At 43.4% G+C, this 12,625-nt stretch overlaps 1 protein-coding gene across 2 annotated transcripts in view; it reads right to left on the bottom strand.

Annotated features, from left to right (window-relative positions):
• Nucleotides 1–12,625, bottom strand: part of lrp4 (low density lipoprotein receptor-related protein 4) — a 415,707-nt gene that overhangs the window by 78,241 nt on the left and 324,841 nt on the right. For both annotated transcript variants that reach the window (XM_078549559.1, XM_078549558.1), the window contains exon 14: nucleotides 10,259–10,476. In XM_078549559.1, coding sequence (XP_078405685.1) covers nucleotides 10,259–10,476 — 218 coding nt within the window. The remainder of the gene's footprint in view (nucleotides 1–10,258; nucleotides 10,477–12,625) is intronic.

The following is a 12,625-nucleotide window of genomic DNA, read 5'->3' on the forward strand; positions in this document are numbered from 1 at the left end:
TACAGTCACTACATTCCTTAAAACTACAGTCACTACATTCCTTAAAACTACAGTCACTACATTCCTTAAAACTACAGTCACTACATTCCTTAAAGCTAGTTACTACATTCCTCCTCCTTTAATTTTCTTTTACAATTTGTATTTACAAGAACAACTACGTTCATGACATAATTTCATAACCCATATATATATTTGTAAAAAGTTCGGTTTCTCAGGTGGTTTCCTGACCAGGTAGAATATCGTAGCTCCACGACTTTAGAATCTCTTACTGAACCTTCATTATCTGGAACCACAGCAACACTGGGTACCTCCTTAGGCACAGGCAGTTCAGTCTTATCCACTCCGACAGAGACATCTGGTATGTCTATCCTTGATCAATCACAAAGGGGACCACAGGTTCTACAATAGTTACAGGTGGAACATTGGTTTGTTGAGGTATCTCCCTTCTTCTCAAACGATCCACGTGTTTTCAGGTGATCCGGTCCTCCACTTCTACATGGTACGACAACGGGGTGTGGTCACAGAAACTATTACACCAGGTAACCAACTCGATCCATCGCCAAAGTTTCATACAAATACTGTTTCACTGGCAGTAAATTCTCACTCTCGACTATGTAAATCATGAGTCACTTTTTGATTCCCTTAACTGTTCTCTACCCTTCCCTCCAAATTGGGAAGTACTAGGCTTAATGTCATATGAAGGCAGCACTTCATAAGTAACTCTGAAGGTGTTGAACCTGTAGTAGTGTGGGTTGTATAGTGAAACAGGAAAGGTGAAAGTTTAGTCTTCATTGATCCTCCTGATAATTTTTCCACCCCAACTTTAAAAGTTTGTACTACTCTCTTGGCCAATCCCACTGGACGACAGATGACAGGTGCTGTCTTTACATGTTTGATACCATTTAGGCTCATGAATCTTTGAAATTCAGCACTAGGAAATGCAGTACTATTGTCTGAAACAATGACTTCTGGCAATCTATGTATAGAAAAACTTTGGTGTAACCTTTCTATAGTCACACCTGACATTGGCGATCTAACTTTGTACATGTCTAACCATTTGGAATGTGCATCAATTGTTAGTAGGAACATGGTGCCTTGAAACGGACCTACATAATCTATATGCAGTTGCACCCAGGGTCGACCAGGCCATTCTCATGGGTGCAATGGGGCTGCAACAGGCAACTTCAGTAGTTGCTGGTACAGAAGACATAGTTTAACCATTTTTCCTATATCACTGTCTATACCTGGCCACCAGGTTGCTCCTTGCAACATTTTCATTTTGGGAATTCCAGGATGCGTGCTATGCAACTCAGTCAAGAGCAGTTCCCTTCCTTGTGAGGGAACGATGACCCATGCACCACCTGACTAGTCAATTAATTCTTTTGAGTGAAGAATGGCTTCAATTCTTCAGGGGCTGGTTCCTGGAACCATCCTTTCAATACTTGGTCTTGTACTCTAGACAGGATTGGATCACAGTTCATCCAGTTTATTTGTCTTGCGCAGACTGGCAAATCATCCAGGAAAATCATTGCTAGTACAATCTCTTATGGAGTTGGAGCATGTTGAATGCTCTCCTGCAAAGGAAGGCAACTTAGGGCTTCTGCATTGCCTATATGCATTCCTAATCTGTGCACAAAAGTATATTCATATGCTGATAAAATCAAAGCCCATATCTGAATTCTTGCCGAAGCTACGGGAGGTTTAGCTTTTTCTACGTTAAATAGGTCCAAGGGCGTTTTGTGTTCAGATACTATAGCAAAGCGTTGGCCATGTACATATTGATGGAATTTTTTTTAAACTCCGAAAATAATAGGTAATCCTGCTTTCTCGATTTGTCAATAACCCTTCTTCGGCTGTAGAGGGTTCTGGATACAAAGCCTATTGGGCTTTCTGAACATTCTTGTGAGATAGTACCGCTCCCACACCATAGGGGGATGCGTCGCAAGTTAGCACCAATTCTTTTGTCGGGTCATTGTGTACTAACAAGTTCGAAGAGTGCAAGAGCTGTTTAACTTTCATGAAGGCATCTTCTTGAGGTGACTTCCAAGATCAATGTTGGCTTTTTTCTTTATTAATGAGTGTAGAGGGGCTAGGACCGTTGATGAATTGGGTAGGAATAATTTACCAAACCCAAAAATGACTTGGGCTCTGGGACATTTGTAGGCAGGGCACCTGCTGACTTTTTCTTCTACCGGGTGTAACCCTTGGGCATCTACCCGGTGGCCCAAGTAAACAACTTCACTTGCCTGAAAGGTACACTTTTCCTTTCTCATGTGCACCCCTGCTTCCAAGAATCGTTTTAAGACTTCCTCCAAGTTAGCCAAGTGTTCCGCTTCTGTTAACCCAGTTATTAGGACGTTGTCCAGGTAGACCATGACTTGAGGTAGTCCTTGCAGCAAGCTCTCCATTGTCCTCTGGAAAATCGCGCAGGCCGAAGAAACACCGAAAGGCAGGCACATTTATTAATACAACCCTTTGTGTGTGTTTATGGTTACAAATCCTCTGGATGTATCATCCAGTTCCAGCTGCTGAGATGTGTCACTCATATCTAATTTAGTGCAAGTTCTCCCTCCTGCTAATTTGGCACGCAGATCCCCGATCCTGGGGATAGAGTACATCTCCAACTTGGCAGCCTTGCTTACTGATAACCTGTAATCCCCACAGATATGGATGATTGGATCCGGTTTCAAGACAGGGACTATGGACGCTGCCCATTCCAAAAATCAAACCAGCTGAATAATACCCAGCTTCTTTAAATGAGTTAACTTGGTGTCAACCTTCTCCCTCAGGGCATAAGGCAAGGCCCCGGCTTTAAAAGAACGAGGGGCTGCTTCAGAGTCAACATAGATCTAAGCCTGCAGGCCCTTGATTTCCCCCAGTTCCTCTCGAAAAACCATGTCATATTTCTTTAGCAGCTCTGGCAGTTCTCCACCTCTGAGCTGGAAAATTTCAGACCAATTTAGTTTAATTTCTTTTAGCCGATCACGACCTAGATGGCTTGGCCCTTCATCTTCCACTGCAATCACAGGGAGCTGTGCTGCCTGGTGCTTGGAATTAACAGTATAGTGGTAATACCTTTCATTTGTATGGCTTCACCGATATACATTTTCAATTTGGCTGGAGTCTGCTCCATGTTCAATTGTTGAGTACCTTTGTTTAAATATTTAATGTGTGCAACCCCACTACAGTGGTTAATGCCCCAGTATCCACTTCCATAACCAAAGGTTTTCCATTGACCTGCAGAGTTAACAGTGATTGGCTCTGTTTTCCCAACTTTCACGTTAAATAGAGAATAAACATCGAAATTAGTGGTTTCTGGTTCTTGCACATTATGTATTTCAATCAGTTTAGTTTGCTGTCTGGGAGTTTGTCACATTCTTGCTTTTACATTGCTTCAGTATGTGCCCTCTTTAATGACAATAATGGCACTCCACCTCTTTAAAACGGCAAGTTTCAGGGATATGGTTACTTCCACATCGGTAACAATTCATTTTCAGATTTGTCGGAGAGCTGGCTCCTGTATATTTTGTAAATTTTCAGGTAGCAGGGACGGTCTCCCATTTTCCGGCTGACTCCCTGGTTTTCGCGCCACATCCAGCGGTCTGTTCCCGCCCCAACTGGAAAACGGCGCCATTTTGTACACCCTGTAAGGCCTGCGAATCCCACTCAGCGCTTTCCATCGCAAGCGCCTGTTTCCAACGCTCTTTTAACATCGCTATTTACTTCAGCCAATAACCGTTGTTGAATGGCATCAGCGTTGACCAAACAATCCCTTAACACATTGTTTAGGGTCTCCCCGAAGTCACAATGTTCAGTCAGCTGTTTCAACTTCACTACGTATGTTGCTATGGTCTCTCCCGGGGCTCTTACTCTTGAATTAAAGTTGAATCCCTGCATGATTACGGGGTGTTTGGGTTGAAAATGACCTTTACAAGGTCTACCAGTTCGCTGAAGGTTTTCGAATGAGATGGGGTCGGGGCCATCAAACTGCAGATTAAATTATAAATTTTACTCCCACAGACGCTTAGGAGAATTGCTTTCCTTTTTCTCTCCACTGTTATTTCATTTGCTTGGAAAAAGAAACCAAAGCATTCTATATATTGACTCCAATCCTCTGTGGATGAGTCGAAGGGGCCGATCCTGCCAAAAGAGCAGCATACCTGGGGAGTGTGTTTTCGCTTTCTTCTGTTTAAAACAAGATACTCCCATTCACTGGGCAAGGGACAGCACCAGAACCAATTTATCCTCATCGCCAGTTGTTATAGGCTTGATTTTTCCAGACAGGTTTCTCATAAGAAACAGTGGACTTTATTTACAGGGCTTCAGCAGCAGTTACAGACTTCCATCAAAATCCAAAACTGGACAAAAACTCCACCCCTAAGGTTCTCCGCGCTTAGGGCTGATTCGTTCACACTGTCACGTGATGTTACACAGTACAATAAGTCTTAAAGCTACAGTTACTACAAGCACACATCCGGACAAGTAGAGGTTATTCCATCACACTCCTGACTTGTGCCTTGTAGATGGCGGACAAGCTTGGGGGAGTCAGGAGGTGGGTTACTCTCTGCAGAATTCCCAGCCTCTGACCTGCTCATATAGCCACAGTATTTACATGGCTGGTCCAGTTCAGTTTCTGGGCAATGTGGCCCCCCCCCACCCCCCGCAGGATGTTGATAGTGGGGGATTTGGCGATGGTAATGGTGTTAATGACCAAGGGGGATGGTTAGATTAAAGTTTAAAAATTTGGTGAGAGAGTATTTTCCAACTTGGGGTGACCACCCCCCCCTCCCTCTCTCCACCGCCGCATCTCTCTCTTCAGCTTCAAGAGCCTGTCCACCATCCTTAATTAGACAACCAGCCTGTCCTCTGGCCACTAATTGGCCAATTTGGGGAAAATCATTGCTGGGTGACCGTTTCCCCCACAGTGCAGGGTCAGGGCCCCATTTGATTGTGATGTTGGGATCCTGAGGCAAAGGGCAAAATGCTTTCCTTGGTGTCTGGGGAGTGAGGCACAATATAACCGGGGAAAGAAACATCCTGCTTTCTCCAAGTTTGTAAATATTGTAAAACCCGTAAGTTGCTGCTATTCAAAAAGGGTAAGATAGATGCATGAAGCACTAAGCAGCCAAGTAATGAGGAAACATGCAGAGGGGGATTCCACTGAATTTTACAGCAAATAAAACAGACCACTCTGCCCAATCGGTTTATGTCGGCATTTATGTTTCACACGAACCTCCTCCACCCTTATTTCATCTCCACACAATCAACATACCTTTCTATTCCTAACTCCGTGTTATAGTTATCTAGCTTCCCCTAAATGCATCATTGCTACTCATCTCAACCGCTCTATGTGGTAGTGAGTTCCGCACTCTCACTCCTCTCTGAATAAAAACATCGCATTTAACTAATAGACTGTTATAGAATCTGTTATATATTCATAAACATTATTGGCCCAGACTCATGATTATTTATACAGCTGAGACTAGTGCCCTGGATCTTCGCACTCTATCCAAACTCGAAATGCATTTGTACAAAATCGCTGTCCCACTATTTCAGGCTGGAAATGTGAAGTTGATTCTAGTAAAGGTGACCAGGAGGTTAAAAAGCTTAACAGGCTGATTAACGCCATTAAGGAAGGGAAGCTGCAGTTCTTACCCGGTCTGATCTACACTGGGTTCCGGACCAATAAGCAGGTAGTTGACTTCCAACTCCCTTCGGGAGTGGCCCAGAAAGCCAATCATTTCTATCAAACCGCTTGATAGCCCGTCAGCATTTTCTCAGGGCAATTGGGGATGGGCCTTGCCAATGACATCCACATCTCAAGAATGAGAATTAAATCGAGGCATTATTGCACCTTTTTCAAATGGTTGATCCTTCCCAATAAAATGGACACGTTGGCTGGAATTTTCCGGCTCCGCCATAGCGGGTTCCCCTGCGGTAAATAACGGTGATCCACTCAAACGTTCACCGACTTCAGAAATTTCCGCTCGGCAGGCTGGGAGCGCGCCCAACCCGCTCGAGCATGAAATGACGCGGGTTGACGTCGGCCGAGCGCGCCAGTGTTAACGCGCAGTCACGCGATCGTTCGGTCAGCGGGCACCCGCCGACAATTAAAAGGCCCGTCCAGGCCATTAAGTTATCGATTAAATTAAAATTTTCACTGCTCTTCAGGCGAAAAGGCCAAGGCGGCCATGGCATTTGTTTGGAAATCTCATCGGCGCGGGCGGAATGAGGTTTCCAAAAGCAAATCAAAAGAAAATAAAAACTTCAATTTTTCATGAATCACGTGACCCTGCTCATGTGACAGAGTCACACGAGGGGACATGTTTTATTACATTTCTTTTTAAAAAATTTTTTTTTATATCTCTTCATCTCCTTGAGGCAGCTCCGTGCCTCAGGGAGATTGTGCAGCGCCCACTCGGCTGGTTTGCACTCCCCCACACCCCAGCACGGGCAGTACTCAGCGCTGCCGCTCGCGTTTCACGCTGGGCAGGCCTTAGTTGGCCCGTCAGGGTGAAATCGCGGTGCGGTGCCGATCGCCGGCAACGGTCGGCTTCCCGCCATCCCACCGAGGGCAAAATTCTGCACCAAATGTTAATAGTCAAAGAGCTCACTTTTCAGAAAAGATTGACATATATACCAGTTATTGCCTCGAACCTTACATTTTTGTTCTCCCTAACTTTGGACGCTGGCATCTTGAAATTTGTTTGGTCTAAAATCGGACTATAAGGGCCTGAATCTGACATGCTGAGAATGGGTGAGTCACAAAGTCGTGGGGGACACCAACAGGGTCGGGAAAGCGGAGACCCTTGGTAGGAGAGGCACAATCGCAGGCATGAGGGCGATGGCGGGAGTCAGACTGGATTCAGTCGATAAGATGGAAAGGCACTCACCTCCTGGGCCCAGCCAAGTCCTTGCCCGGATGGAGCAGACGGACTTCCCCGAGGTTTGGAAAACCTGACCGGCAAGATTTAAATTTAAAAAGCCGAATGACAAGGAGGCTGGCAGCCTCATTATCCTATTTAAATGACCCATCTGCCCCCTAGGAGTGGGTTGAACCCTCGCCCAGCTTCCTGCCTCAGTTGAAGCCAGAGGTGGGCAGGTTGGAGGCGGGTTTGGGTCAGTAATCGGATTTTTAATATTTCAAACCCCCCTCCCCCATCCAACCCAAACCCGCCCATTTTCTGGGTTATAATCCCCCTGTAAAAATCGGGAAATAAAAGTAAATTAACCTCCTTAAAAATCACTGCAGAATAACATGCCCCTCAACGTACAGCAACTTCTTTTTAAAATCATGTAGGAAAATGACCCCTTAGACTCGCAACTCTCTTGACTGGCAGCAGAAGAGGTGCATTAAATACATAAACCTCATCACTCTCCATTCTGGCCCCAGGTCACCACACCAGCAATCTGTTCAGCTGCTCAGCCACTAATACCCGAATACCACAGAACAAAAATAAGTACATAAAAATCTTACAGCTAATAGCACAAGGGTCAGTAGTTTCCATCCATTGAACAGACCTACACAATTGCATCGCCCTCCTTTAATTATAATTTGTCTCTTGGACAAGCTAAATAAGCTGCAGGTTTCCTTAAAAGGTATCTGGTGATAACCTTCCTTAAAGTAATCTGTATGCCACACAGAATGTAAACGTCATATTATTAGAATATCTGTTTGAATAACATGATGACAATAATGGCACAAAACGTTTCGATTCTGATAAGATGGAAGAAGTAATAATAAAAAGACTATAAATTTCCTGACCTGTTATAGATAAGTTACAAAATTCTAATATTTCATAATCATCTGACATTTCTATTATGTTCTGCATAAATACGTATGCAAGTTATAGAGCATAAATCATATCTCAAATGCTGCAACTGGAATGGGAATCCTGGCAGTAAAACGTTTAACTCTTTCACTAATGCAGGCGCAATAGGCCTAATTCCGATTGTATCACCAATAACCACCAGGTCACCGTGACTATAAACGCAGCTAGACATTTGAACAATTTATTCAATGTAGGCATCACTTGTTGCCCATTCCTAATTGCCCTCGAGAAGGTGGTGGGGCTGAACTGCCCATCTGGTTCAACTTTTCCATAGCGGTTCGGTGCAACTTAGCAGCTTGCTAGGCCATTTCAGAGTCAACCACACTGCTGTGGGTCTGAAGTCACATGGAGACCAGGCCGAGTAAGAATGGCAGATTTCCTTCCGGAAAGGAAGTGAACCAAATGGGTTTTTATGATAATTTCATGGGCACTATTAATAAAACTGGCTTTTCAATTCCAGGTTTATTAATTAATTGAATTTAAATTCCACCAGATGCTATGGTAGGATTTGAACACACACCCCAGAGCATTAGCCTAGGCTTACTGGATTACCAACCCAGTGACGTAACCATAATGCCACTGCCTCCCTATATGGGCACAAGTGGCCAAATGACTTCCATCTGTGCTGTGGTATTTACAATTAGAATCAACCAAAATAGTTGGAGTAGGCACCTCAAAAGCTGAGATTTATTTTGGAATGATTGGATCTTTCAACTCACGAGAACAAGTCAATGGCAGTTATTTTCCAATGGCCACATTAACTCCACCTTCTCAAGGACAGCTAGTGGTGGGCAACAAATACTGGCCTTGCCACATTCCAGGTAGGAATACAAGAAATCCACGTTGACATGGATTGCCAAGTCTTCATCAAACGCTGCTACATTTAAGGCATTTTCTCTTCCACAACATATTCCTCTGATTCCGTTGGATACCAATCAGTTTTAGAAATATACTATATCCATATAGTGTGGAAACCGTTCAGATTTTACAAGCTACAAAAGCAGCTCAAGTACACGAAGGGTTAACTCATCAATTTTGTCAAATAATAATTAACTAGCCTCTTTTAGTGGTTCGGACTAGGTAACCTCAACACAAATCAGGGAGAATGATCTTAAAAGCAGCTTTATGGTGAAACAAGTTGAATAGTCTGCCTGGGTAAGCACCAAATCCAAGCGACTCTCACACACATAGATCAGTCAGAGCAGGAAAACACCTTCCATCAAATCTCCATCTTTCACCTCTCCCCAGCTGCTGGGTTATATTTCAGAACAATTGAGCCCAGTGTCACAGTCGCAGCTTTCGACGGCAAATCACCTGCAAATAACTTAAAATTCATTTCCTAAGAAGCTCTTTTCATTGCCGCGGTAAAACGTAACTCAATCACCGGTGACTTGTTTACAGGGTGCATGTGGGGTAGCAACCTCATAAAAAACAAAATGAGCCGCAGGCAGCGGAAATAGAGAAGAGTTCAATGTTATTGGCGAGGAGGTAGGGTAAAGGTATGCTTCAATGAAAAGAAAGAGTTGATGTGGATCTCACTACTCTCTGGAAGATTTTTCCATGTACATATCTGCACATTATATGGCTATAGAGACAGCCAAGAACAGCATACGTGGCTCCATGAACTTCTTAAAGGGATGCTCCACTCGAAGGCTTAACAGTATGGCTAATAAAAACCCCTGCCATCAAGTCAATAACCTTCTAAAATACTCCAGATGTATTTGGAAGCATAGAAAATAGGATTGAGAAAAAGAGTCATCTGGTCCAAAACCTAATACTAAGGGAGTGGTGGAGGGGCGCATCTTGATCTGCTACGAGAGGCAGGGAAGACCAGAATCACTGAACAATGAGTGGATCCCCTCATATCGCTTACTGTGAGGTGCTGAGGTGGGTTTCCATCTGTTGCTGCATCCCCTTTCCCGCTCATCATCCACACACATCAACGTGCCTGTAGCAGTACTATAGTTTATTTTGTATAACCTTCTGCTTGCTTTTTTCCTGATATATCCTATGTGCCAAACCTCACCAAACAAAAAAAGCATGTGACAGACATTTGATCTGTGCAACTGCACTCTTTACTAATCTGTTTGTCACCGTGTCTGAAAACTGCACTGATTTTTCAAGTCAACGTGTATTTTCACAGTGCCCTAACTATCAGTGCATTCTTCAAACTGGTGGGACAACAGAAATTCTACATTGTAGCAGGAGCTTGAAAAACATGCAGCAACATTTTCTTTGGAGTGCAAAATTAAAGAATAGGACATAATGGCAAATTAGTAAAATAATTTTCCTGTAATATTATACACAAAGGAAAACATACCGCACTCGATGTTTGAATATAACAACCGCCAACATCTTCCAAATCAACTTACCTTAACGCTACATAGTAAATCATTACTCCAATAGCAAAACAGTAATGTGCATACCTTGGCTGATGACTGCTTTTCTGTTCTGACCATCAAGGTCCGCACGTTCAATCACATGATGCTTGGCATCTACCCAGTACATCTTTTGGCCTGCATAGTCAATGGTGAGCCCATTGGGCCAGAAGAGATGGGTATCTGCAATGATTTTGCGGTTAGACCCATCCATGGCTGCATATTCTATCCGAGGAGTGTTACCCCAGTCCGTCCAATAGATGGTTCTGTAAAACGCGTCAGATAGACCAATTGAATACATTGAAGAATGGGTCATTTCAGGCTAAACGAAAGCAATTTTTACTCAGGAACAGAACTAGCGTAACTCTGTGATAATTAAATCTACAAAAACTAAACAGAACTGAATTAACTGAGGTGGGTAATTAACAGTCGTGGGGCACTTTTGAGAGAAGTCAAGTCCTGATTTGAACCAAATCCACTCAGCGAGAACGGGACACGTTTGGGTTCAATGCGCGACTTACAACATTCCTGTTTAGCCATCTGACTGACCTCGATGGAGCCGCAAGTTGGATATTAGGTTGAAATCAGGGGTTGCAATCTCTCCAAAAGAATAACACCATTTAGTCATCAATTTCTACAAGCATTGTGCTACTCGATCAAAGGTTTCAATTTTGCGATGAGTGTGGAGTTGGTGGGGGAGGAGGCGCAAGAGCAGAAAAAATAACACTAAAAAATAACGAGGTGAAAGGTTATAAAGACATTCTATAATGATCATATGATATTTAATTGGTGAGATCACCGTTTGAGAGCAAGCCACTGACAGTCATTCTGCACTTGAACAAAATTTACAATACCAAATATTCAAATCACAGGAAGTTACTGTTTCTGACTGTTTCAGCGCAGCATTGTTACCAAGTCTGATTGAAGAAGAGGATGTTCTCACTTTAGTTTCAACACGTTTGCACAACACATTGCAACTTACCAGTGTAACATTCAAGAAGTGATTTGTTGCACTTTGCAGCTATAATGTGAAAGTGACAAAGCCAAATATAATAATAAACAATTTGCTAAATATAGTGTGAAATTCAGCTTGGAAAATTTAATTAAATACATGAGAAAACATTGCAGTTCAAGTTTTGAAAACTTGGTGTCTTAAAAAGGCTCATGTTTCTCAAATCAAAAAAAAAAGCAATGGAAATGATTAATGGACCCTCCTTTGGAGAATTCATTCCATAATATCACCATAAAATATAACGTGTAGCTGTAAATACTGCAAGGGCATGCACAGCACGCTCCAGAAAATGTGGCATGCTTTGCAGGTCATCATTCATTTCAAGAGGGACCAGCCACAGCTCATTGTACAAAACTAGGGAAGCAGATCGGGAACATTTCTAATCAAGCAAAATGACAGTCGCAGAATGAGGGGTCGGCCACTTCGAACTGAGATGAGGAGAAACATCTTCACGCAGGGTTTTGGATCTTGGAATTCTCTACCCCAGGGAGCTGTGGATGCTCAGTCCTTGAGTACATCCAAGTCAGAGGTCGACCAGATTCTTGGGTGCTGAGGGAAGTCGGAGATATGGGGATTATGCGAGCAGGTAAGGGTCAAGCTAAGAACTGAACCATGATCTTATTGAATGCCGGAGCAGGGTCGAACGGCTAAATGGTCCACTCCAGCTCCTATTCTTTTTTCACTCTTTGGTGGGGTGTGGTGTCTCTGGCAAGGACCACAACCAGCATTTGTTGCCCATTCCTATTGGCCCTTGAACTGAGTGCTCGCTAGGCAGTTAAAAGTCAACCACATTGCTGTGGGTCTGGAGTCACATGCAGGCCAGACAAAGCAAGGTAGGTAGATTTCCATTCCTAAAGGGACATCAGTGAACCAGATGGGTTTTTACAAGAGTCGAATGCTCACCATTACTGAAACTAACTTAAAATCCCACCAGTAGCCTTGATGGGATTTGAACCCTTCCCCCTAGAACATTAGCCTCTGGATTACTAATTCAGTGACATTACCACTACACCACCTTTTCCCTTAGCCTCGTATCCTTATTTAAGTTTTGAAGGAAACAAATTAAAAATCTTAACAGTCTAGCCATTAAGCATATTTTAGCAGCAAAATTAAACAAAACAGTTCTGGGGCTGAATTTTAAGCCAGAGGGATTTTACAGTCCCGACGTAGTCAATGGAGTTTAGAATGGCTCGCTGTATCTTACAGCCCCATCCCCGCCCCAGCAGCTCTGTAAAATTCCGGCCCTTGTGCTTTGTACAGCTGAAGATCACTTTCAGCTCCTTCAGTGATTGAAGTGCTCCTGTTTAGCTGAAAGCAATCACATTTGTGTGGACAATTCTGAACTTGGGCTTATAAATGTCAACTACTGTACTGGTTTTGAAATCACACTGGAGGACATTAGC

Source organism: Cetorhinus maximus, chromosome 9, assembly GCF_964194155.1.
Source record: "Cetorhinus maximus chromosome 9, sCetMax3.hap1.1, whole genome shotgun sequence".
In the NCBI taxonomy this organism is placed as follows: Eukaryota; Metazoa; Chordata; class Chondrichthyes; order Lamniformes; family Cetorhinidae; genus Cetorhinus; species Cetorhinus maximus.